Source organism: Aplysia californica, unplaced genomic scaffold (assembly GCF_000002075.1).
Source record: "Aplysia californica isolate F4 #8 unplaced genomic scaffold, AplCal3.0 scaffold00130, whole genome shotgun sequence".
In the NCBI taxonomy this organism is placed as follows: Eukaryota; Metazoa; Mollusca; class Gastropoda; order Aplysiida; family Aplysiidae; genus Aplysia; species Aplysia californica.
Genome location: NW_004797400.1, coordinates 952,381 through 975,870, shown reverse-complemented (window position 1 = coordinate 975,870; position 23,490 = coordinate 952,381). Strand labels below are relative to the sequence as shown.

Below are 23,490 nucleotides of genomic sequence, written 5' to 3'. Positions count from 1 at the left end.
TTTTAACAAGAACACCTAATACTTTGTCGAACGTGTTTTGTTTTTTTCTAAACCTTTTTTGCGTGCTACATTTTACAATGCACTTGGCCTACCAAATAGCCAAACTGACAATGTCGAAGACGGAAGGAAGCATGTTGCTAATTTCGACTAGGCTATGTTCCGATAGTGAGCTGTTATTAGAAGGCTGCTCAGACTATTGATTGAATGCTTTGAATGGTTTATAATTTCTTCCCTCAAAATCAGTTCAGACCCACACCGATTCAATGGTACACATTTCATTATAATAATGATGTAATCATCCATATTCCAGATGTTTTCATTAGTCATTCACTAATGTTCCATGCCCAATACTCCTATTGGATGATGCAAACTGCTTTGGAACCCCTTGGACTTGGAGCATTGGAGATAGATTCAATCAAGCTTCAACTCACAACATTCTACTTACGTTTTCCCTATGCCTGATTCAATAGCACTAGGGCCTAAGAAAGTGAGTGACTGAGCCGCGCATATAGATCTAGGCCTATAGCAGTAGAAACTAAAAACAATGGCAGAAGCCGCAGAAACAGACCTTGTTATATACCAGCGAGGAGAGGTCAGTATCGTTAAATACCTTTGAGTATGGATCTAGATAGACTCTCTAGTCTATCTAGAAGTCTATACCAGAATCTAGATCTAGATCTATTCTAGAGAGATTCTCTAGACTCTCAGATCATTGTTTTTTTCATTTTATTACTGTGTTTATCTTATCATTGTAATGCCATGCCATAGGAGGCCTAGAAATCTAGAGAATCTAGATCTAGATTCTAGATCTAGAATCTAGATCTAAATGTAGATCTAGATTCTAGATCTAATCTAGATCTAGAATCTAGATCTAGATCTAGATCTCTAGATCTAGATCTAGATCCAGATCTACACATGCCATAAAGTAGGGTAGGCCTCTATGATATGGTTAGAAGGCCTAGAATATCTAGGCCTGTTTGTAATGTGTGAAAGACTGAAAGGATGGATTGTACTTTACCGGACCACTTGTTTACACCCATGATTACTACGCGCGCCTAACGAAACCACGCACTCAGAGTTGTCTACGTGCGGATAAATAGTTCCGCGGGACACTTTGTATTGTGCGCCAGCGACGAGGCGGGTTAGCGAGCGAGTGTTGCGTGTGGAGGGGGCTGGGGAGAGGGGGGTTTCAGGGGGGCAAGAATGACCACCCCAACAAACACTAATAAAAAGAAGAGCCCTACTGACCCTACATATCGTCGGCCTTGTGATAAAACCGGCTAACCCCAGCGAGGTAAATTTTACAGGAGAAGGAAAAAACTGTTTTATTTCAAAACAAAGGCGTCTAACGATAAATCAATGCTTTAAACACCTATAAAAACACTTTACCGAAAATCTGTAGAACTTTTTTTCCTTTAAAAATTGCTTTTAATGAAACTGTGTGGGTTAGACGGTTATGTCGCTCAAATTTTCCTGGATAGAACCGACCAACCCTCAATTTTGTGGGTTGACCGGTTTTATCAGGAAGCCACTGCTGGCCTTGAGTTTGGTTGTGTGCAGCCAAGCCACACTTGACGGTAACGTATTTGATCACTTGCTTCAATCGTCAAGATCTTTTGTAGAAGAAGGAGGAGGAGTAGGAGAAAAAAGAAGGAGGAGGAGGAGTAAGAAGAAGAAGAAGGAAGAGGAGGAGGACTATATTATTGCTACCAACATACTATCAGCTGCTGCCATTTCAGTGCTACGGAGTCAATTCGGGCAAAAACAGCAGTCACAAAGTTTAACCTTTAATAGAAGTAGAAGAAGCAGAACACAGCAATGGGTATATTAATTACATTTAAAGTAGAAGAACAGGAGGCTTGAAGGGTAAGGGAGAACGGCTACAGCAACAACTACAAAAACAACAATTACTACAACAACAACAAAAACAACAGTAGTAGCAGCAGCAGCAGTAGGCCTTTAGAATTTATAACCGTGTCCGACATGGTACTATTGGCACTGGGTGGCCATTCAAAGGCCTGGAAAAAAGTAATACTAAGAAAGAAATGAAAGCAGAAAGCCACACAAAAGCTCTGCTACCTCGGCAATGGTTTGGGAGAAGTTGGTTACATAATGATATATCATTATTATACAAAAAGACTTTGTGAGTACCAAAGAATGCGCCAGCTTTCTCCAAGTGTGTGGCTTGACAACTACTACTACTACTTTATTGAGTTTTCTCGACGACAGAAAAGAGCATGTCTGTCTCACTCTGTGTCCTATGGCTACAACAAGGCAATACGACAAAAGTTACCATTGTTTTGAAAGACTCTACTATAATCGAATTTGGCTTGATCGCTTTCAAAACTTCTTACTGAGGCAAAGTTTCATGGTAATTGTGGTAGCATCGTGGTACGACGGCCTACAACTCAAGTAGATGTTTATACTGGTTGGCAGTTATCTTCAATCTGTCTTTGCAGAGAGGTCCAGCAGTAACCGTCGTACACTTGTGTTCAGCTTTCTTGGTCCCTGCAGCGCTTGCCATCCATCATCAAAGTTCAGCTTGTACTGATTTTTAAAGACTGGAGTGTACTTTGATGCCTGCAAGCCAGTGACAGTAGGATCGCCTGCTTTTCTCCCTGGACGGATTGTTTAGTGCTCTCCGACCTTTGCGAAATCTTTGAAAAAGCTGTGGTCCAGGCACATAACTTCATAGGGCCTGGGGATGCTTCTGGCTTTGAGCATGATGTTCACGTAGTGCATTGGTATGTACATCAGTTCGTTTTTTAGCGATCGCTCAATAGTGCCATGGACTGAATCCACTTCCATTTGGGTATGGCCCTTGGGAAGAATTTCTGCTCAACTGTGATGTCAAGCTCTTTGGCCAGCGAGGCCATTGCACTCACCAGGGTGGCTTTCTGTTTTAGTAGTTGCGCCAATCACTGCAGATGATGAAGTGGTTGAAATCAGTCACTTGCAATATCAGTTAGTGAGTCAGACGTGATGAAAACTGTTGAAGCCCAGACCAACTTCACTTTCATACCAGACATATCATCTGGCGTCTCTGGTGGCAAGATCCTAAGTTGTAACATTGTGTACAGCCAGTTTTGTTTATATAAGGTGGAAGTCTTTAGTGATGAGGCCAGAAGGACGCACTGGATCTCCATACAAAGGACACACACAGCCTCCCTGTCCTTCTCCTTCTCTGGTCTAGTGGCAGCTTTCCTCATATTCATATTTGAGCTGTGTGTTCTGTTTCTGTGAGGTTTCCAGATTTGAACTTTGTACAAATGTCGCACTGGTCTTTCTTGGTTGAAAGTAAACCCAAATTGTTTTTCTTGAACTTTTGGCAGAACACTTGATAGCTCAATGTGGCTTTCACCCTCTCTGCAAAGTTCTCCATGTATACTTGATGCAGATCTGACCTTTTCTGGATTGTCATCTGTAGACAGGAGGATATCTTCGAAAGTTTGTCAAAAAATTCCTCTTTATGGAACAACTTGTCATCCTTGGCTCTCTCATGGTGGGCGCGATGTGTTCTAGGTGGGTGGACCTCTTGGTTGTTGTTTTTTCGGAGAAGACACTTTAAATAAACCAGTGGGTCAGGCCTGTGGTGTTCTTGAAGATTGTTTTACAAACAGGTGTTCTTTGACCATTGACTCTTGTAAGTGGCTGTAATTTCTCCTTGGGTTTTCGCTTGCTGTGTAAGATCTCTTTTTGTCTATCATGTTTATCGTGTCATATACGTAGGCTCTCTTTTCTTTCCAAGAGAGTGACCAGTGATATCATTGCATTTTGTACAAACCATTTTACAACTGCCAAGGACGTCAAGTTCACATCCTGCTCGCTTCGTGCCTTGACATGGGTAGAGGCATCCCCAGTTCTTTCAACCTCTTCCTTTTGTTACCCTTCCAATCTTTTTCATGCCATGTCCTTTTCGCAGAGATCAAAGGTAACATAACTATTGTACTATCAACTGATGTGACATTAGCCTGGTCATGTCGATCACTTTCCACTGCGCTGAGGGTAAGAGGTGACGCAGCAAGAGTGGCATCATCTTATTGAATGTTATAGCGTTATGTAAGCTAAGGTTTGATATAAAGATAAAGCCTTAGGTTATGACACTGAGAAAATAATCTACTCAAAACACAAACGAAATGAACTTTTAAAAAAAATCGAACGATGTTTCAGAAGGTAATGACTGCAATAAACACAGCAAATGAAAAAATAAAATAAAAAGCACTTTAAAAAACAACGATCGTTGGGGGCAGACGGTGTGCTGGACAGGTCCCACAATTATTTTTTTTGGAGTGAGTTAGTAAAGGAGGAAATGCTATCTACTTCGCCCATTCAATTGTGAAGGGAAAATGATTAGGAGAAGAGACAGTAGTCCGTATAGGGGAAAATGCCTTCACAATCGGTGAATTTCGAGTACAAAGACAAAGAAAAACACGCGGACAGAAAACATAGTTTCATCATACAAAACAAAATCCATAAAGATACATTTCAAATACTGGACTTGTCACGAGATAAACAGTTCTGTGGGAACAGTGGGGAGTTTTAGTCATTAATAACGTTATCAGCAGCATTAAAACGAAGAAAAAAGAGGAAACAACCAGATCTATATAACTCCCCAGTGAAATCAACAAGAAATATTACACAAATATTCCTTTTTGGAGAGCTCACACGGTTATGTGAGCAAATTCTGAACTATTACAGGTCTGAATCTGATGTCAAACTAAGTCCAGAGAGGAGTCGAAGCCGGGGTTAGTCGGTAACGTAGCAAGTGGCCCCTCATTGTTAGCGCGATAAAAACAGCCAACCCTCATTCCGTCCCTCGCAGGTGGGATAGTCGGAATTATCGGGCTAAAATCCGATGGGTGCCGGGTTATACTGTTTTATTTCTAATGTTTTAAAGACATTTCTAGACAAAATTCAGATCTGTCTTTGAGTGAGCATATGAAATGGACAATTTACTATCGATAGGTCCAATAAAAAGTTTTTTGATATTTTGTGGGTTAGACGGTTTTATTACCAGGCCGACGATATGTATCTCCCCTACCCCTACCCTTACCACCCCTCTTACCTTTACCCTACCCCTACCCTTACCACCCCTCTTACCTTTACCCTACCCCTACCCTTACCACCCCTCTTACCTTTACCCTACCCCTACTTCTACCCCTACCATTACCTTTACCCTTCTTACCCTAACCTTCACCCTTCTTACCTTTACACCTTCCCCTTCCCCAAACCCTAACCCTGCCTAACCCTAATCCTAACCCTTTATTCGGAAGGGCTGACCAACCAACAACACTCAAACTCAAAAGAGGGGATGAGTGGGGTAGATAGGCTTCTATCCTAACACTAACCCTAAATCCTAACAACAAACACTGACCCTTAGCCTACTCCTTTATCTTACCCTAACTCTTGTATAGTTTGCTCAATGGACCTTGTCACGGTAAGTTTTCAGGCCCTCTGCGGAACTTCTCCACTTTATATATTATATATTGGCTGCTTGTTACGGAATTCCTCCCGAATTTTAAAAAAAGGAAGTGGCTATTCTCACGAGGGGTGAGGGTTTTTTTTTACTCATGCACCCGTTTCATTTTACTCGTTTTATATACTTTTTTTCTTGTAGTAGTTTGCATGCTGAACACGAATATGGCCTATTTTTTTCATTTTTGCCACAAATCTATAGTTATTGAGTTATTGATGTTTGAAAGCAGAGCTAGGACCAGTGGCTTAGTAATATTTGACTTGTTTTTAACAACATGGGGGGTTTCAGGGGGCATGCAGACCTAAAAAGAATCTGGGGGGTTTCAGGGGGGCAGGCCCCCTACATTTCACAATGATTTGATGTTTTGGCAATTAGGATTGATTTATACTTGAAAACAATTGATTTGCAAGGGTTTTAGTGGCCATGCGTATGTTCTGCAGCAAAAATTATGGCAGTTTAGCCCTCATACCAATGTATCTGTGTGGGTGCATATAAGTAAAAATTTACCGGGGTGAGAATAGTCTGTACAGGTATCTCGCTATTCTCACCCCCCCTCAGGTTTGCTACATGTAGTAGACCTATAGCACAGACACACACAGACCAGCACGGAGAATAACACATGAAGCTACAGCGAGCACCTTGCTAGTCTGTGTGATTGGTCTAAATATAGACGACATATTTCCGCCATCTATTTTTGTCGTCTTCCGGGGCTTCCCTCGCCAGTTGACTAGATCTCACCAAAGACTATGTACGTAAACGTAAACTTACACTGTCTCTGATCTCACCAAGGCGGGCCCGCTTTGCGTGTGTGTGTATGTGTGCGCTTGTGTGTGCATGGGTGCCAGACCTCCGGGCCCAGGGCTGACAAAAAATTTCACAGCATCACTTTCTGGGTTGCATCGGGTCTTTAAAAAGGAAAAAAATATATACAACAAAAAATATTTATAATTCATTGCCCCCAAAAAATTGGGCCGGTAACGATCTAGTCCGGCCAAGCGTAATGGACTTTTAAAAACTGGTATCGCGATATGCATGCAAGTTCCGGATGCGATATTTCGTTTCGCCTGTCTGATCACCGGAAACGCTGGTGACGGGATCAAAAGGATAAATAAATTACATGGCTGTAAAAAGGGGTGAACGTTGGAAATCGGATTTTTTTTTTATCCCTCGATTTTTTTCATGAGTAGTTAGTTCTGTTCGCGCGAAAACCGGGATCAGTGTCAATGAGACGAAAGCTAAGCCAGCGAGTGGTTGTGTCATAAGCTAGCCTACCGTCAATCTAGATAAATTCAAATAGATTTCTAGATCTGTGCAAGCTCTGTTTGATTTTTGAAGATGAAGTTTCTAGATAGACCTGCTTCTATGGAGGAATTGGAGGAAAGGGTAAAAAATAAGTGGCGTTGGCAATGGTTTTCATTTTTTTTTTAATTTCAGGGTTGGGAAAATTTTGGATCTGGGTTTTCAGGGCTGGAAAAATTTTTCACTGGCACGCATGTGTGTGTGTGTGTGCGTGTACGACTTTGAGAAGGTAAATTTATGGAACGAGAATTGCTGAGATTGTTTATAAAAGATAATACAAATTAATACAACAAAACAAAGACAGCGAGATCTTGTCAACAGTTACCAGGGGTGAGAATATAGGTGGCCGAAAAAATTGTGAATGCATGATGATCCTCATTCTAGATTCTCAGTTCAGAGTATTTTTATTTTCATGTCATCCTATCCTTGTACTATTTTACTCATGGACCAGTCTCATGCTCAGATTCAAATATCCAAAGCACTCATATTCGTCTGCTTTACATGAGAATTTTGACTTGTTATCCACCACAAAGTATTAAATTAGTTTATATGAGATGTATGGATATTTTTATAATGCGAACTGTATTACAATAGGCCCAAATGAATGGTAATACAGTAGAACCTACCATGACAGCTACGTGTTAAATACAGCCACCTATACAAACTGCCACTTTTTATTTCCCCCCAAGTACTTTTTCTTTTCTATTTCACTGTGTAAAACAGGCACCTGTCCAAGGTGGCCGCAACCACCCTATTAACAATCAACTGAAATTACCTGTCTGAGACGGCCATCCGCAAATCTTTCTTAAACCCAACGCTTTGTCTTTCTATAAATTACGTTTTGGCCTCTGTCACTATGGATTTGCAGTCATAATCCATTCACCTATCGTTACTGTTACCATGTCATTTTCATGTTTGCAGTAATGTGCTACGGTCTCCACTTTCATCTGGCTCCTTTTAAGTTCTCACAAGTTCAATGCATTGTTAACTTATATCCACTTCTAATTTTACTCACAGGGATTTTGGTGAAGAACACTGGCTAAGAGAATGGAAACTATATCCCCTGGCCCGCTGAAAATCTATAACCTTTGACTTTCCAGAAAATGCCGTCTTGACTTCATTAAAAAATTTGTATAATACCATACATTTTCAGACTAGTGTAGGGGGGCTCTCGTGGCCTAGAAGTTAAGGTGTTCGCCTCTCATTCAAAGGTCCCGAGTTTGAATACACGGGAAGTGACAGAAAAATTTTCTTCTCTAAAATTGTCTCCTTTCACCACCTTTCCTGCTCTCAGCAATGTTCTGTCGTCTGCTTTCGTCTCATCTTTCTGACCCCCAACCCCTCACCTCCTTTGCCCCCTCCTCTGGGCTCCTGACTCTTTCTGCAGCCTTTCTACTGCTACTCCTTGGCTCCTCCTAACTGCTGTCTTTCTGCCACACCCCTGATCTTCTGGTAGGAAAGATCTACACCTAGCCTTCTCGGACAAGGGCGAAAAATCTTGGAGGTCCCATGTGCAAGTTGCGCACGTTAAAGATCCCTTGGTGGTCTAAAATCGATAAGAGTAGGCTTCGGCCGCCACCCGGGCAAAATTCAAAATTTCCTACCAACGAAAAATGATTAGGTGTGTCCCGCGCGCTCATATGACCTTATGCAGTTGCGAGCGCCGTAAAACCCTATACTAAACAAACAAACAGCCTCACCTTCTTTACCCACCTCCTCTAGGCTCCTGACTCTTTCTGCAGCCTTTCTACTGCTACTCCTTGGCTCCTTCTTACTGCTATCTTTCAGCCACACCTCTGATCTTCTGGTAGGAAAGGTCTATAGAATCTACACCTAGCCTTCTCGGACAAGGGTGAAAAATCTCGAAGGGCCCGAGTGCAAGAAGCGCACATTAATGATCCCTTGTTGGTCTAAAATCGATAAGAGTAGACTGCAGCCGCCACCCAGACAATATTCAAAATTTTCTACCAACTGAAAAAGTTTAATTTTTCCTGCGTGCTCATATGCAGTTGCGAGCACCGTAAAACACTTTCTTTTTTTTTTAAACATGTAGAATTCTTTAGCCTGTCTAAGATTCTAATAATTTAAAAGTAGATGTTCCTTTTTATTATGTTACTAAACCTAGCATAATAAAAGTCAGCTATCCATTTTTTTCTCTGAGATGCATGTATGCTGGTCCCTTGTCAGCTCATGAGAACATACTGCTACTTTCTCTGAACAGTACCTTACTCTTTGTTTGACTTTCAATATATGTTATGCAGCTCGCCTCCACCCCCAAAGCAGAAACACCAAGGTTTGATTGATATTCTCTAGTATACTCACACACACACCCCCCCTGTATATCGGTGAAAGATGGATTAGTACGGAAATTACAGAAGTGCATAAATCTAATACAGTTTCTTTATTTTCGCAAACTTCTATAGTGTATTGTTTTCTTTCTTCACCTTATTGTCAACCTTTTGAAATCAGACTGGCCAAGGCTGCTAGTTTCAGTTCAAAGTGTTTCATTTTCATCTTAAACCATCTAGATTGAGCCCACAAATTCCCTAGGTCTTCTAGTCTTCATCTGTCTTTGTAATGGTGTACTATTAATGCCCTATGTCCTTGCAACACTGTAAGGTTAGTTACGTTGCAGGACCTCTTAATTTAAGGTCCGTCTTTGGCTGGTAGTCCATGGTGAATGGGATCATTTGTGCAAAGTGCTTTAAAGAAAGAGCCTTGAACTCCCAGACCTGCATTCTTGTGTTACAAGTCCAGTAGCCTATCCTCTAAACTACTGGTACCATCTTCAAGTTGCATAGAGAGCAGCTGTGTCAAAGTACCCTCTCTATAAGTACTCAAAATTTCACTTCTATAAAAAAAAAAATGCAGATTTTGATGAAAGAAAATGCAGAGTGTAATTTCCTACTCAATTTTCATGCACTTTTGTCTCTTTCTTCTGTTCTTTTTAAAGGAAAGTGAAAATGATGCTTGGGATGACAGTGCATTGATCAAGGCCTATGATGAAGCTGTTTCTGCAATGAAGGTAATGATTTATGATGGGAGATCCTGCTTAAAATTAAAGTTTGTGAAAGTAACTATAACTATACAAAGTTCTTTTTACAAATAATAACATGCATAATTCATTATCTGACAATGTCAGTTCAAATTGCACTTTATTTTTTAGAGTATTTGTTTTGTTGTCATAACTTCACTGAGATGCTTTTTAAAAAAATTGTTGAGACAATAGTAATGCAAATTTTGTGAGTGAAGTCCCAATCTGACTGACCTTTATTTGATAATCAAGGGTTTATACTTATACATCTCTTTGAAATGATGCTATATGTGTCTCGACGCGATGGAATCAGGCGTTCGTCAAAATAATGAAAGTGAAGAAATTGGAATTTTTCTGCAGGTTTGAGAATATTCATCAAATTTTTTTATTTTGGCTCAACACCTTTCATGCACATTAAAGAACACATTTGTGTGCGGATTTTACGGAAAAACGTTGATTAAAGGCATTAAAGTTGTAAATTTTCAGTTTTCAGTGACTTTCAAGCTACGGAAATAACTTTGGCGGTCATTTTCTCGCTAATCTTACCATTGAAACCAGGCGACCCCCACCTCCTTCTATCGCCAATATCTTGACTTGTATCCGAGATAAATGGATATTTTTTTCATCATAAGCAAGGCAAACAGACAAGCTTTAGGATGATAGCAATAACTTAATATGCCCAAAATTTGACGAACACCTGGTTCCACCGCATCGTGACTCATATTTTCAGCTACTGTTTTGCATACTGTAAAAAAAAAAAAAAGTAGTCAAGTGTGTTGGTACTTTTTCTTGTTTCCTGATGCTGTTTCATATCATGTATAGTTTTGTCTTTGAAATTTTTCAGGCTAAACTTGCAGAGCAGAATCCTGAATTCTCAGCGTTGTGTGGAAATTCCAAAAGCAAAAAGAAGAAGAAAAACAGAGGGAAACATAAAAAGAAAAATGTAAGATTTGGTATTTCATATGTTATGCATTCCTTTCCACTTTTTCTTCTGTATGGGAAAATAAGGTTTGAAATTGGAGGCAGGCTGTTTTTCAGTTTTATATTCTTAGCTTTATATTATGCATATTAGTTGTCAGCTGGTCCTTCGAAAGGGTTGGATTTCTCCTACTGGTGGAGTACCACTCGTACACATCACATCCTGCTTGGCACTGAAGGGGCATCTTTTCACCATATTTACTGTCCAACTCCACTCATTCATGCCAGTCTCTAAATAAAAGTTTTTGTCACTCCCTCTTTTCTCATTCATGCACAGTAGAATTGTAAATGGGCTGATTCATCATGTCACGCTCATAACTGTGCCTGATCTACAACAGGGAACTGCTGCTTTTTATTTCCTAATCCTTACAGACGTCTATTGTCATTTTCCTCTACTTCTTTTGTATATTTGTTACACTCTTGTGACCTGCTATTTCCGGGGTGCCTTGATAGTTGAAGCAGACTTTGTGCTGTTGAAGCTAGAGAGGTGTGCAGAGTAAGTCTGAGTCCCTGTAAAGACTTCTCTGTTGACACCCTCCCCTTGGCGCTCATATGACCTTAGGCAGTTGCCAGCGCCATGAAACCCTCTACTGAAACTTTTTTTAAAAGTTTTTGTCAATGTAGTAAAAAGCAACCCCGATGAAAAGCCATGTGTGGGATCCCTTTGAAATGACCTACAGAGCTGTATCAGTGTGAAGTAAGGTGTTGAACACATACAAAGGCAGTATTGTGTATTTTGTTTTTGTTTTTCTTTTTTTGTTATTAGCTTTCCTCTGGTGTTTGGAAGGCTGGAGACCGCTGCCAAGCTGTCTACACAGAGGATGGTGAAGTCTATGAGGCCAGAATTTTGTCCATCAATCAAGACAAGGGCACTTGCACAGTACAATATATTGGGTATGGAAATGAGGAAGAGCAACAGCTGACAGATCTCCTGCCTGCTGGCAGTCTGGCCTCGTCTCAGAGAACTGACACAGCCAGTGAAGTAAGTCTATTCTGTATGTTGGGGCAACTTTTTTCTTGCCTTTTGTGGAATTTATGTAGCAATGCTCGAAACATTTTGTTATATTTATATATATACTTATATATATATATATCCTGTTAACGTCCAAGGTTTTTTATAATTTGTTTGGGGGAGTGGAGGGAACCCAATTATCTCAATGAATTAAGGCATTATTTTGTTTATAAAAGTTGCTGTGAGCGTGGGTGTTTACTTATAATGCATTTATATATAATATAAATCACACTGTCATTTCTTCTTTCTCCTTATTTATTGCCTGTATTGGAGCCGCAGCACAATAATAATTACCAAAGCATGCGGAGATCAGAGCCCCAAGCTTAAACAATTTGACAATTTGAACTTTCAGTGTTGAAAAGTGTCGATTAACTTCATCGAACGCAACTGTTTCAAGTTAAATGAAAGTGGTGGAAAGTTATTCATAGTGGGGATGGTTTTTTTCGTTTTGGGGTTGTTGTTGTTTTGTTTTTTTGCAGGGGGGGCAATCGATTGCTCCTTACTATTAAAAAAAAGGGGGTGGGGGGGGGGGAAGGATTTTGTGCTCAATATCTGTAGATGCCGCACAAATTTCTCCCTGCGAGATGAGTAAAGATTGTCTTTGTCATTTATGTCGAACTGTTTCAATGTTCATTTAAAAGTAATTCAGCTGGTGTGAATAGTAAGAACAATGACAAAGTGATCTTTCACAGCTGAAAGGTGTTGAGTTAAATGATCCTATTATGGATAGGGGTACCGAAGAAGACTTTTAAGCAAGTGAAATTGTGAGGGAGATTTTTCTTCAGATGGTAGTGACAGGGATGAAAGTTAAGACTTGCTTCTTGAGCTAAGTAACTCAACAAGGACACACTGTGGTGGAGATAGATTAAGACTTGAGAGAGGGCAGGGTTGTTGTGAAAGAGGGTATGATGATTCGTATGGTCAAAATAGACAAACATTGAAAATGATACTGGGAGAAGAAACAGATAAGCTGTAGACTGAGACTGAGAAGAATTTCACTGTAAATCCGTACTAGCCGCTTCTGATTGGTGTGCTTGCAAGTTCCAAATTTTATTTTTTACAGACAGAGAGCATTAATCAAGAGCCTGTGGCCCACAGAGAACCTTCCACAGAAAAGCCAAAGAGTAGAAAGACAACAACAAGAAGTGGCAAAAGGCCCCCTAAACCTGGAGTTCCTCACTACCCATGGAACGGACAGCTCCCCCCTCCCCCTGCCTTTGGCCAGATGCCTCCACCTCCCGTGAGTCTTCTTCTTCTCATTCACATCACACCTGAACACAGGTATCTTTTATATTCAAGGCCGAACTTCTAAGTTCCTCTGATGGCCCATATAGCTGCTCCTGTAGTGTTAATGGGGTTGACTTCCTGTGAGTGAAAGAACCAATTAAGGTAGTGACATTTGTGTTTGTGATATTAGAGATTTTCTTTTCTTTTCGTGGCCTGATTGAAGGGCGAGATCTTTAGCATACAGGCAACATTGGTGCCTTATCTGATTTTTACAAACATTTTGGCCGTCAAGTCTACCTGCATTTTATTGGCACATGTGTCCTATATGCGATGATTTATGGCAGGCAAAGGCAAACATGTCCATGCCACGGGCAGGAATAAACGATTACGAATATCTCTTGGACCAAAGCAGAAGAAAAAGAGGTGAAGTTTGTTGAAATACCCAAGCTCTCTAAGTTATGACTACTATTGACACTATGGCATATTATGCTACTCAAAGACATTTCATGATGAGATTGAATATTTGATGTATTTCTTTCAGGTGGTCCTGAAACTACTAATTTTGATTTTCAACACGAACAGTTTGCTTTTTTAATTAATCATCAACTCACCACAGGTCACATTCTTTATTATTTTAATTAGCGGGGTCCCCTTTCAATGAAAGGAATGATCGGTGCATTAACATCAACTGAAAGTCTACTATATTTACCTTCTACTGAAATGGAGCAATAAATGAGAGAAAAGTGACACACGAAGAAAGCAATAATATGAAACGGAAGCAGTCCCCAGTAAAATATGAAATGGCTAAGGGCAGAGTGAAAACATCTGAGAGCTTCGATTTACAGGAAAAAACCCATCAAACCTGAAAAATTAAAAGGTAGTTTCCGAACTTTGAAAATATGCCCACGTAACCCTTTCGGATAATTCTTGTCTGAATAATATTTTTGTAGGTTTTATAGGCTCCTGTGTAAAAAGTTTTTACTGACCCCACAAACGGGCTTAGCTCCACTATAATAAGATAACTGGGTGAGCTCATGGGCTGGACTGTGCTTGTGCTTGATATACAGTATTATGATAGAGTAAGTAACTGTTTACTCTCTCTGGGACAGACCAACCATTCTTTGTAGTTAAACTGTATATGTCCTAGGAATGGGTTTATTTTGTTTTTTAAACCTTAACCGTTGAATTGCATCTTTATAGAAGGAAAGTAATGATTGTGTAAAAAGATAAGTTCGTCCTTTTTCCTTTCAATGGCAGCGGTGTGTTTCATCCGAATATTCTGCAAATCCAACGTTCTCTAATCAGACATCAAAACAATTTTTTAAATCCTCTCACTTTGCCTTTCTTTAGATGACACCATTGATTGACTTGACTGCTTTCTTTACAGGGTTCATGGGTTCATATTCATATTACATAATCAGTTTCTTCTTTATTTATAACACAGCCGTTTCCTCAGTTCCAGCCGCCACCATTCCCTGGCTACCCCCCAGCAGGCCCTAGCCCTCCAGTACCGCCTCCTCCGGTGAGTGTTAGGGAGCAAGACCAATGTTAATAGCAGTTGAATTGAAAAAAACATACAGTATAATCCACTTACATCGACATCCAATTTATCAACATATTTTCCAATAAAAATGTTTTTGTTCAATATCTTCACTAAACAATTTCTCTTATATCGACTTTTTTTTCAGCCCACTCTGCTTTATCGACATGCTTCCTGGGTACCTGGCGAAGCCCACGAACATGAATGGGGGGAAAACCCACGCTAACGATCAATGCATTAGTTCTTCATTAAGTCCTCTCACCCGCCAAGTAGCCTATTATATCGACTCTCCAGGCTTTAGTAGGTGATGTAGGGCCTACACAGTGTAGTCAGTAGTAGTCTCCAACACAGTACAGTGCCTCGTAGACGTGAGCGTCTCGCGTCCTAGGCATCACCTCCCTACCCCCACTCCCGATGGCTCACTCTCCTTCCCCATCCCATTCTGTCTGAGTCTGTTGCTGGCAAGTGCCATGGTCAGTGACTCAGTGCCTCCCCTTATCCATTTTCCCCAGCAAGCGCCCATAAACAGGCCTTACAAGGGTGCTACAACAAAGTTTGCAATGGTGTGTAGTAAGCGCCTCGCGCTGCTCGGTCTTTGGTACCGTAACTCCACCCCCTTCCTCAATTCCTCTTGTTACTTTCAAGAATCAAGGGAAGTAGTGTTGTCTTTTAATGCTGACCTCCCCTTGTTTTTTCCTCTTTGGCTTTATATTTTCTTTTAAGGACATTTTTATATATATATTATTATATATGGACTTCAAATTCACTTCCCACAGCATATCGATATAAGCAGATTATACTGTATATCGAGAAGCCAGTCAGAACAAGACTTTCCTGCCCCTGTACAACATATTTATATTCTTACAATTGCCTTAAAATATCCACTTATAACCGCGATGTCAAATTGTTGTTTTATTGAAGAGTTTTTATTGGAGGGTATATCTTACATGAATGTGAACTTCGTTTCGAGAGAAAACAATTAACTTTAGAGGATTTGTGCAAGTTCTTTCGGAAGTATAGAAACTCCTCATTTTGATGTATTGATTGTTTTTGCTTGTTTCCATAATGTAGCTTTCAGCAGAACCCTAGGAAGTTAATGTAATCTATTTTCCAAAGACAAATTTGTAGCTTAAAGAAAGTAAAACAAAAAAGTGAGATTGATTCTTTGGCCAGACGCTTTTGTATAGCCAATTGTAATAGAATTGAGTTCTGGGCTTGTAAATATAAAGAAAACTGTAAGGCCAAAGGATTTAATTTGTTTATTTTAACAGTTTCGTTCTGAATTTACTGACTATAAATGTAAGCTGAAATTTTAAATGTTCTTTTCCTAGGCTTTCCCAAGTTTTCCACCTCCACCACCATTGTTTTCACAAGAAGGACCAGGGGATGAAAATGAAGCAATGTACAGTATGTTGATGTCATGGTACATGAGCGGTTACCACACAGGGTATTATCAGGTGAGAAGTTTAGTATTTTTTGGTCTGGACTGTTTAAGACGGCCACCCATTGCCAAAGAGAAAAGTGGCCTTCTTACGCAGTGTCATCATAATGTGAAAAATACACAAGAGAGGAAATGGGAAGTGGCCGATTGGCCATTAGAGCAGATTTGCAGATTTGACTGTAGTGCTAGGGGAAAGACCAGAGGTACATGGGAAAAGAAAAAAACTCAACTTTCAAAGCTACAGTAATGAAAATATTTTCAATGCAAAAGTTATTTTGCGTATCCTCTCTTTCTTTCAGTAGTATCACTTGCATACAACAAGGAACATTGTTTCTGTTTGATTTTGATCTGATATTGAGTGGTTGTGTGAATAGTTATGTTGATGAATGTTGTCCTAAACCGGTTGAGGTCTCTTTTTTTTTTCTTTCATTTTTCTCGTCATTTGCTTGTTCATTCCCTAAAATGTCAGCTCTTTGCCTCACTTCATTGTAAATCAAATGTGGAATATGCTGTTGTCATAATTCTTTCAGTATTCCATACTATTGCCCAGGTTCGAATTTGGGCAGCGACCGAAAAATTTTCTTCTCTAAAATTGTCTCCTCTCACCTCCTTTCCTGCTCTCTAGCAATGTTCTGTCGTCTGCTTTCGTCTCCTCTTTCTGCCCCCACCTCTCACCTCCTTTGCCCCCTCTTCTGGGCTCCTGACTCTTTCTCAACTTTCTGCAGCCTTTCTGCTGCTACTCCTTGGCTCCTTCTTACTGCTGTCTTTCAGCCAGACCCCTGATCTTCCGGTAGGAAAGATCTACACCTAGCCTTCTCTGTCAAGGGTGAAAAATCTCGGAGGGCTCGTGGGCAAGTTGCGCACGTTAAAGGTCCCTTGGTGGTCTAAAATCAATAAGAGTAGGCTTCGGTCACTACACAGGCAAAATTCAAAATTTCCTTCCAACTGAAAATGTTTAATGTGTCCCGCGTGCTCATATGACCTTATGCAGTTGCGAGCGCCGTAAAATACTTACAGAAAAGAAAAAAAAGAAATGGTAGCGTTTCGTGAAATCACTGTCTTCACCCAATTTTATGCGAGATGTCTAAAAGAACATCAGCCTGATTTTGGCGAAAATGTAGCAACACAATAAACTGGTATACCTCTTAATAGACGTTAAAAAATAGTAATAATAATCACTGTATTGTAGGGACTGCATGTAGCATGTATGTATATATTATATATATATATATATATATATGTGGGGGATTCAGAATTAATGGGTTATTGCCCCTCACTCTGCAGGCCAGTTTCCAATTTTCCTTTGAAAACATAGCTCTTCAAGCTCGTGAGAGCTACTTTATTATAGATCTGATTCAGGTTCCGGCCTATGAACTTTGATCAGGAGTTATAATTGCAAAGTGGAAATATAAACTCTTAGACTGCAGTCATTAAATCATTAATTCCAACATTCTTCAACAAGTAGCCTACAGTGGAACCTGCTCTAATGGCAACCTGTCCAAGACAATCGCCTTTACAAATGACCACTTCCCACTTTCCATCTTGCGGTTTTATAATTACATTGTAGGTCTATATTATAATGTCTCTGTCCAAGACGACCATCTAAGAAAAACACTTTTCTCCTCAACAATGGTTGGCCATCTTGGACAATTTTGACTTGACTTTAAAATACAACTCTTACTCCATTTTTAGATTGCAATGTGTGTTCAATTTAATAATAGTAATATCGTGGAAACGAAACCTCACTCCTCTCTTAAGTTTTAGTGTAACTACTTCCATGCTTCAGTGAGAAAAAGTTGGCATTTGGCTTAATCAGGCAACCTCTGCTTAATTCCATCTGCTATGTGTTCACATTCACACTTCCTTTTTGAAAGAATTTTTTAAAAGAAGACTTGTAATTGTTGGTGTGTATGCTTCTTGGGGGAGAGGGAGAGATAGGAAGGGTCAATACTGTGTTTAAAGGCAGTACACCTTTAGACAGAGAGCACAATATTGGCACAAACTCTTAACAGTAAACTTAGCTTTGAACAGACTTGTCTAACAAGGACAATCTTTTTGACCTAGTAAATTGAAATGTAATTTAATGATAAAAGTTTCTTCTTTTTTTTCCCCCGATAAATGAGTAATCTTGAGGCAAAATTTTCTTCTTCCTATTGTGTTGGTAGTTGTTCAACACTCTTGACAGACTTTGGAGTCCCAAAGTTCCATGAAGAAAGATTTGTCTATTCCCATAAAGCTGTTTTCATTCTTAACCCCTTTCTTGTTTCATTTTTTTTCAGGGCCTGAAACAAATGTCAGGAAGTGCATCCGGGGCATCAGCGCTTGGAAGTCATAGATGATAGAATTATCATCTACTCACTACCCGTGCCTGTGTTCATGTCTGTGGTTGAATGGTGCCTGTGCGTGCTCAATGTGTTAGGGAGACTTGTTTTCATTGTGATTAATTAGCCATGCTCTTTGCCATAATCAATGTTTTCAGATGTGGCAGTATGAAAGAAATAAAACTGGAAAATGTACAGATGTTTTAGTTTGTCTTATGTTTTATCCTGGTTTCTCTTTTGTACTTTCTACCTTTTTTTGCCCAAAGAGTAGAACGTGGTGCACTTATAGCCTTTCATTTATCACACAGTGAACTGTCTGAAATTGCAGTAGACACCGGCATAACTTGAATTTAATTATCTTTGCGTTGACATGTCTGCATTTCCAAAATTGCTGAGATTATCACTTTAAACTACTTGGTACAATTTTCTGATTTTCCTTTTAACCATTTGAGGTGACTGGTGTATTACTACTACTTGCTCTTTCATTTGGAGAATTTTTTTAATGGACACTGAAAGCCTCAGGAATGATGTAACTAGTAACAATTACCTGTCCCATCTAGCATTGTCAAATAGTATATATTGAGATCCACTTTAAACTGGTGAGTTATGTGGTTGGAGCGAGTCACTGGTAGGTCGGGTTGTTTTTTTTATTGTCCCTGCTTTGTTCCTGTCTATTTCTTGCTTTTTCTTAGCCCAAACATGGTGGTTGGAGGCAGCCAGGAGTAGATCTTACTTCTTTTCTTTTCCTTTGTTGTTTCTGTCTAATATTTTTACTTTTTCCAGGTATTAAACAATCATTATTGGGTTAGTATGAACCTGTTTCCTCATACTAAAACTAAAAAACTGAGGAGCAAGTAGCTAGAACTGTTTGCCCCATGGCGCACCTGCAGCGAAATTTTAATTGCAGCGGGGGGGATTTCCCGCCGAGCGCCTTATCACGTCAGGGTCACAGGGATTAGCTCCCAGTCGTCGCTCTGTCTGAGCAGACTTAATTTTGGGTACTTTTCAACTTTAAGTTTTAGGTGTATCCTTGTATTTGTGACTATTATCGTTTAATACGTCCAAAGCTCGCATTTCTGCTCTTGTGGGTGGTTGGTGGGTGCTCTGGTATGGTTTGCTCCTTCTTTCCTGTCAAACATCTATTGTCCTGATGTCTCCTTCTTTATTGTGTTTATTACTCTCTTGTAATAATTTTTTTTGTAACACCTGTCTTCGGCACTTATATGATCTTACTGTGTTGCAAGTGCCGTAAAACTCTTACTAAAACTAAACTAAACTTCTGCTCTTGAGACTCTTTGTTTGACGCCCTGAAGTCAGGAATGCTAAATCGTAAAATGTTTTGGACAAGTGTGAATGGAAAATTTTTTTTTTTAATTTTTTTAGTTTCTCAACAAAAACTGTCGAACTTTTGGAATATTAGCGATGTAATATAATGGAATTACACAGAAATCTGAAAAGATTGTATCTGGGCTTATAATATAATAGAAAGCTGTAATTTTGCAACTACTTTATCCATCTGGCACACAACTGGCTAAGAAGTAATTCCTCCACAAACAACTTTATGTGTCTAATACAATCGTGAATATTTGGGTATTTTCTCCCAAAAGTTTATAAAAATTATCTTGTAGTCTCTCTATGAAGAAGTACAAATCGATTTTAGTGCCGTAGTACTAATCTCTACTGTGCAATACACAAACAGTATCTATTACACTCCGGAAATTCCTTACTTTTCTTTTAAAACGCAAAGTCTGGGTTTTGTAGGTTGTCTGAATATCAGGGATTACTTCTCGTAACTGGGTTTTCAGAATAATTTCTAGCTTTCCAGTGACACTGAATCAGCACAAGACTTTTACAACTTTTATTTTCGTTTCTATCACCATTTTTAATAACTGACAACGTTCTGATTTCTTCACATTCATAAGTGTCAGCTCATATGTCCGACACAAAAACTAAGAATGAATGTGTTAGCTGTCATTGTTTTTATTTCATTCAAGAAGTTTATCTCTACCATTGTATTTTTATAGTTTTGTGTGGGGGGGTTTTTTAGTCGCATAATTTATCTTACATAGCTGTATGCAGGCTGCCACATACACTGCATGATTCATGATCGAACGCAGAGTACCTTTCTCTTGTGTATTTTTAAATGGTAAAACTAAAGCCAACGCTGAGTATCTTGTCAAAAAATGCAGAGATTAGATGTGCATCTTTCTTCATTTACAAATATAACTTGACTAGTACTACTACCTTCGCAGATTTAAGATTTCTCATGATGAAAGGCATGATATTCGTAGTCAGTTCAATACAGATTTTGTAGAGATCTGTCAAACCGTTTTTTAATAAACAATCATTTATTCATAAGTATGTAACTTAAATAAGACAAATTCAGGGTACTCTACAAACACTTGTCTAGAACAAAAACTAAGTCACAGAAATTAACCATTCTGACGTAGAATAAATCTCAAGACATAGAGCTTTTGGTACATCAGTGTAATGGTTTACTGTGTGGGATGGGGAAGAAGTTATATCGTTTCAAACGTGGACAAAAATGCGAACCTTTTAAACGACACTGACCGAGACGCTTCAAGACTTCAAGGCTCATTATTCAATTAACCCCGTGACCCCGAGCCGGGGAGCTCCAGCGGGCTGCTGAGTCACGCTAAGTAAAAGTCACAGAATCAGGCAAAAACCGTGGTCCGAGCATATTTTTGCATTAAGACATGCTGGAAGAAGCTGTTCATTATCCAAAATAGTACATCGATATTCCTTAATCATACCAAAAGAGGGGTTTTCCATCTGACTGCACCAAATGACACACAATTCACAACAGCATGTTTAAATACTGCATTTATTTAAAGGAAATCATGGATCTGAAATACTGATTTAGTAGAGTGATTTTCTCATTGCCACAACATACATCAATGCCAAGTAAACTTTTTATGCATCGGTTTATCCTTTTATGGTCTTCTCCTGTTGAAGTATCCTTCTTCCGTAGTGATTAAGCTATGTTTCAGTGGGGGGGGGGGTCTTTTGGCTGGACAGTACTCTTTGTATTACAAAAAGTACATACATGTATTATGTTCCAGGTAAATTGTATTAACTCCATTTTGTTTGCATTAATAGACGGTCTTTTCTCAGTTTGTGGAGAAGCTTGATTGTCTGTTTCCAGCCTATGGGGACTTTTTGAGGCCACATGCCAAACTTTTTTTTTTGGACACAGATCCTATTTCTACTGAGGTACCTGTGTTATTATATTGACGTGAAACAATTTTTTAAGTACCACGTTGTAGCTGTAGCTGGTGGAGAAAACCTTTATATTATATCATGTTGAGTCAGAGATTTGATTTCTTCATAACGTCCGACACACCCTCTTCGGAAAGATATTCTTGTAGGCCCACTAGTCGCACAACGAAAGGAGAAGGTCACACAAGAAGGAAATGCACTAGAAAATGTTGAATCCTTCTACTATCTTGGGAGTATTAGACACTCTTAGACAGAGTGGGAGGAACAAGTGCCGCGTTGGAAAAGCACAGGCTGCTTTCACATCTTTGGATAGGATTTGGAAGACCAGAGATATCTCACTTCGAACAAAGTTGATGATTTTCAATTCAAATGTGAAGTCAGTCCTGTTGTATGGATGTGAGACATGGAACTCATCACAGACTTACATATTAAAGAGGATCCAGGTTTTCTTGAACAAGTGTCTAAGAAAGTTACTGAGGATCAGATGGACAGACAGGGTCACCAACGAGGAAGTGTTGAGGAAAACAAGACAGATCCCAGTCAGAGATGAGGTAGGAAGAAGGCGGTGGCGATGGATTGGACATACTCTCAAGAAGTCAGGCAGTTGCATAACAAAGAAAGTTTTGGATTGAAATCCACAGTGTAAGAGATCAAGGGGAAGACCGCGAGGAACCCGGAGAAGAATCACAGAAATCGATGTACAGAAAAGTGGGAAGACATGGAATACATGTAACATAAAGAGGTGAAGTTGGATGAAAAAAGCTGCTTTGGTACTAATATGACCTATTTGTATTGCAAGTGCCGAAAAACTTTCTTAAAACTGAACTCTGCTTCAGGCGTGTCTTACCGCGGACATGGACTCATATATTTTACCTCTCAGCATTTCATGAAAGCCACCAGAGGCAAGCGTAATGGAATACAGTGGGTCCCTTGGCAGCATCTGGACGACTTGGACTTTGCCGATGACCTTGCACTGCTCTCACGCAAACATGCTCAGATGCAAGAAAAGACCAAGGAACTCAACAGCCTATCAAGGAGTGTTGGCCTACGTATACACCAGGGCAAGTCGAAAGTAGTGAAGCTAGGAAAAGTGTCAAGCACTGCTGTGACAGTTGAAGACACTCCCCTAGAAGTAGAAGAAGTTGACTCCTTTGTCTACTTTGGAAGTGTCATCGATGGTAAAGGTGGAACCGAGGCAGATGTAAAAGCAAGAACCGCCGAGGCAAGGTCAGCATTCCAGCAATTTTCAAAAGTCTGGAAAGCAAGCAACATCTCACTGCGCTCCAAGATTCGACTCTTTAATTCCAATGGCAAGTCTGTTCTTCTCTACGGCTGCGAAACTTGGAAGACAACAAAGACAGTGCTGAATAAAGTCCAGACTTTCATCAACAAACGTATGAGGAGTATCCTAAGAATTAAATGGCAGGATAGAATAAGAAATGAAGCGCTGTAGAAAAGGACAGGACAAAAGGATATGTAGAAGTAGAAATAGAACTAAGGAAGTGGCGTTGGATGGGACATACCTTCAGAAAGCCCAGCGGAAACATTACAAAACAGTCACTGCATTGGAACCCACAGGGAGCATGAGGCAGGGGTAGGCCACGGGAAACATGGAGGAGAAGTGTGGAAAGGGATATGAGAGAGATGAAGCTCACTTGGAGCGAGCTAGGAAGGATGGCCCAGAACAGAGATAGGAAGGAGCTTGTATGTGGCCTATACCGTGCCGGGGGTGAAAGGCACTGGTGATTTCATTAACAATTGTTTCTTGGGTCTGAGTTTAGTGCTTTTCATCACACTCCAAGTGTTGTTTCAAAGTCAAAGACATCGCTAGTTTTCCTTGTCAGATCACTAACCTGAAAGTGAAAGGCAGGCAATACTCATTGTATTAGAAGAATAGAATAATGTGATACTCGCCCCCCTCT

General features: G+C 39.8%; 1 protein-coding gene across 2 annotated transcripts; it reads left to right on the top strand.

The window, feature by feature from the left end:
* Nucleotides 1–136: 136 nt before the first annotated feature.
* LOC101846876 (survival motor neuron protein) lies at nucleotides 137–18,525 on the top strand. Of its 2 annotated transcripts, none has more exons than XM_035969251.1 (8): nucleotides 137–592; nucleotides 9,729–9,800; nucleotides 10,654–10,752; nucleotides 11,554–11,769; nucleotides 12,863–13,039; nucleotides 14,483–14,548; nucleotides 15,898–16,023; nucleotides 18,287–18,525. In XM_035969251.1, exons 1-8 carry the CDS (start codon nucleotides 545–547, stop codon nucleotides 18,344–18,346), a joined length of 864 nt encoding a protein of 287 aa, XP_035825144.1. In that variant the 5' UTR covers nucleotides 137–544; the 3' UTR covers nucleotides 18,347–18,525. The 2 variants fall into 2 exon arrangements, with proteins under 2 accessions (XP_035825144.1, XP_005096568.1); XM_005096511.3 differs by having other exon boundaries at nucleotides 14,471–14,548.
* The last annotated feature ends 4,965 nt before the right edge of the window (nucleotides 18,526–23,490 follow it).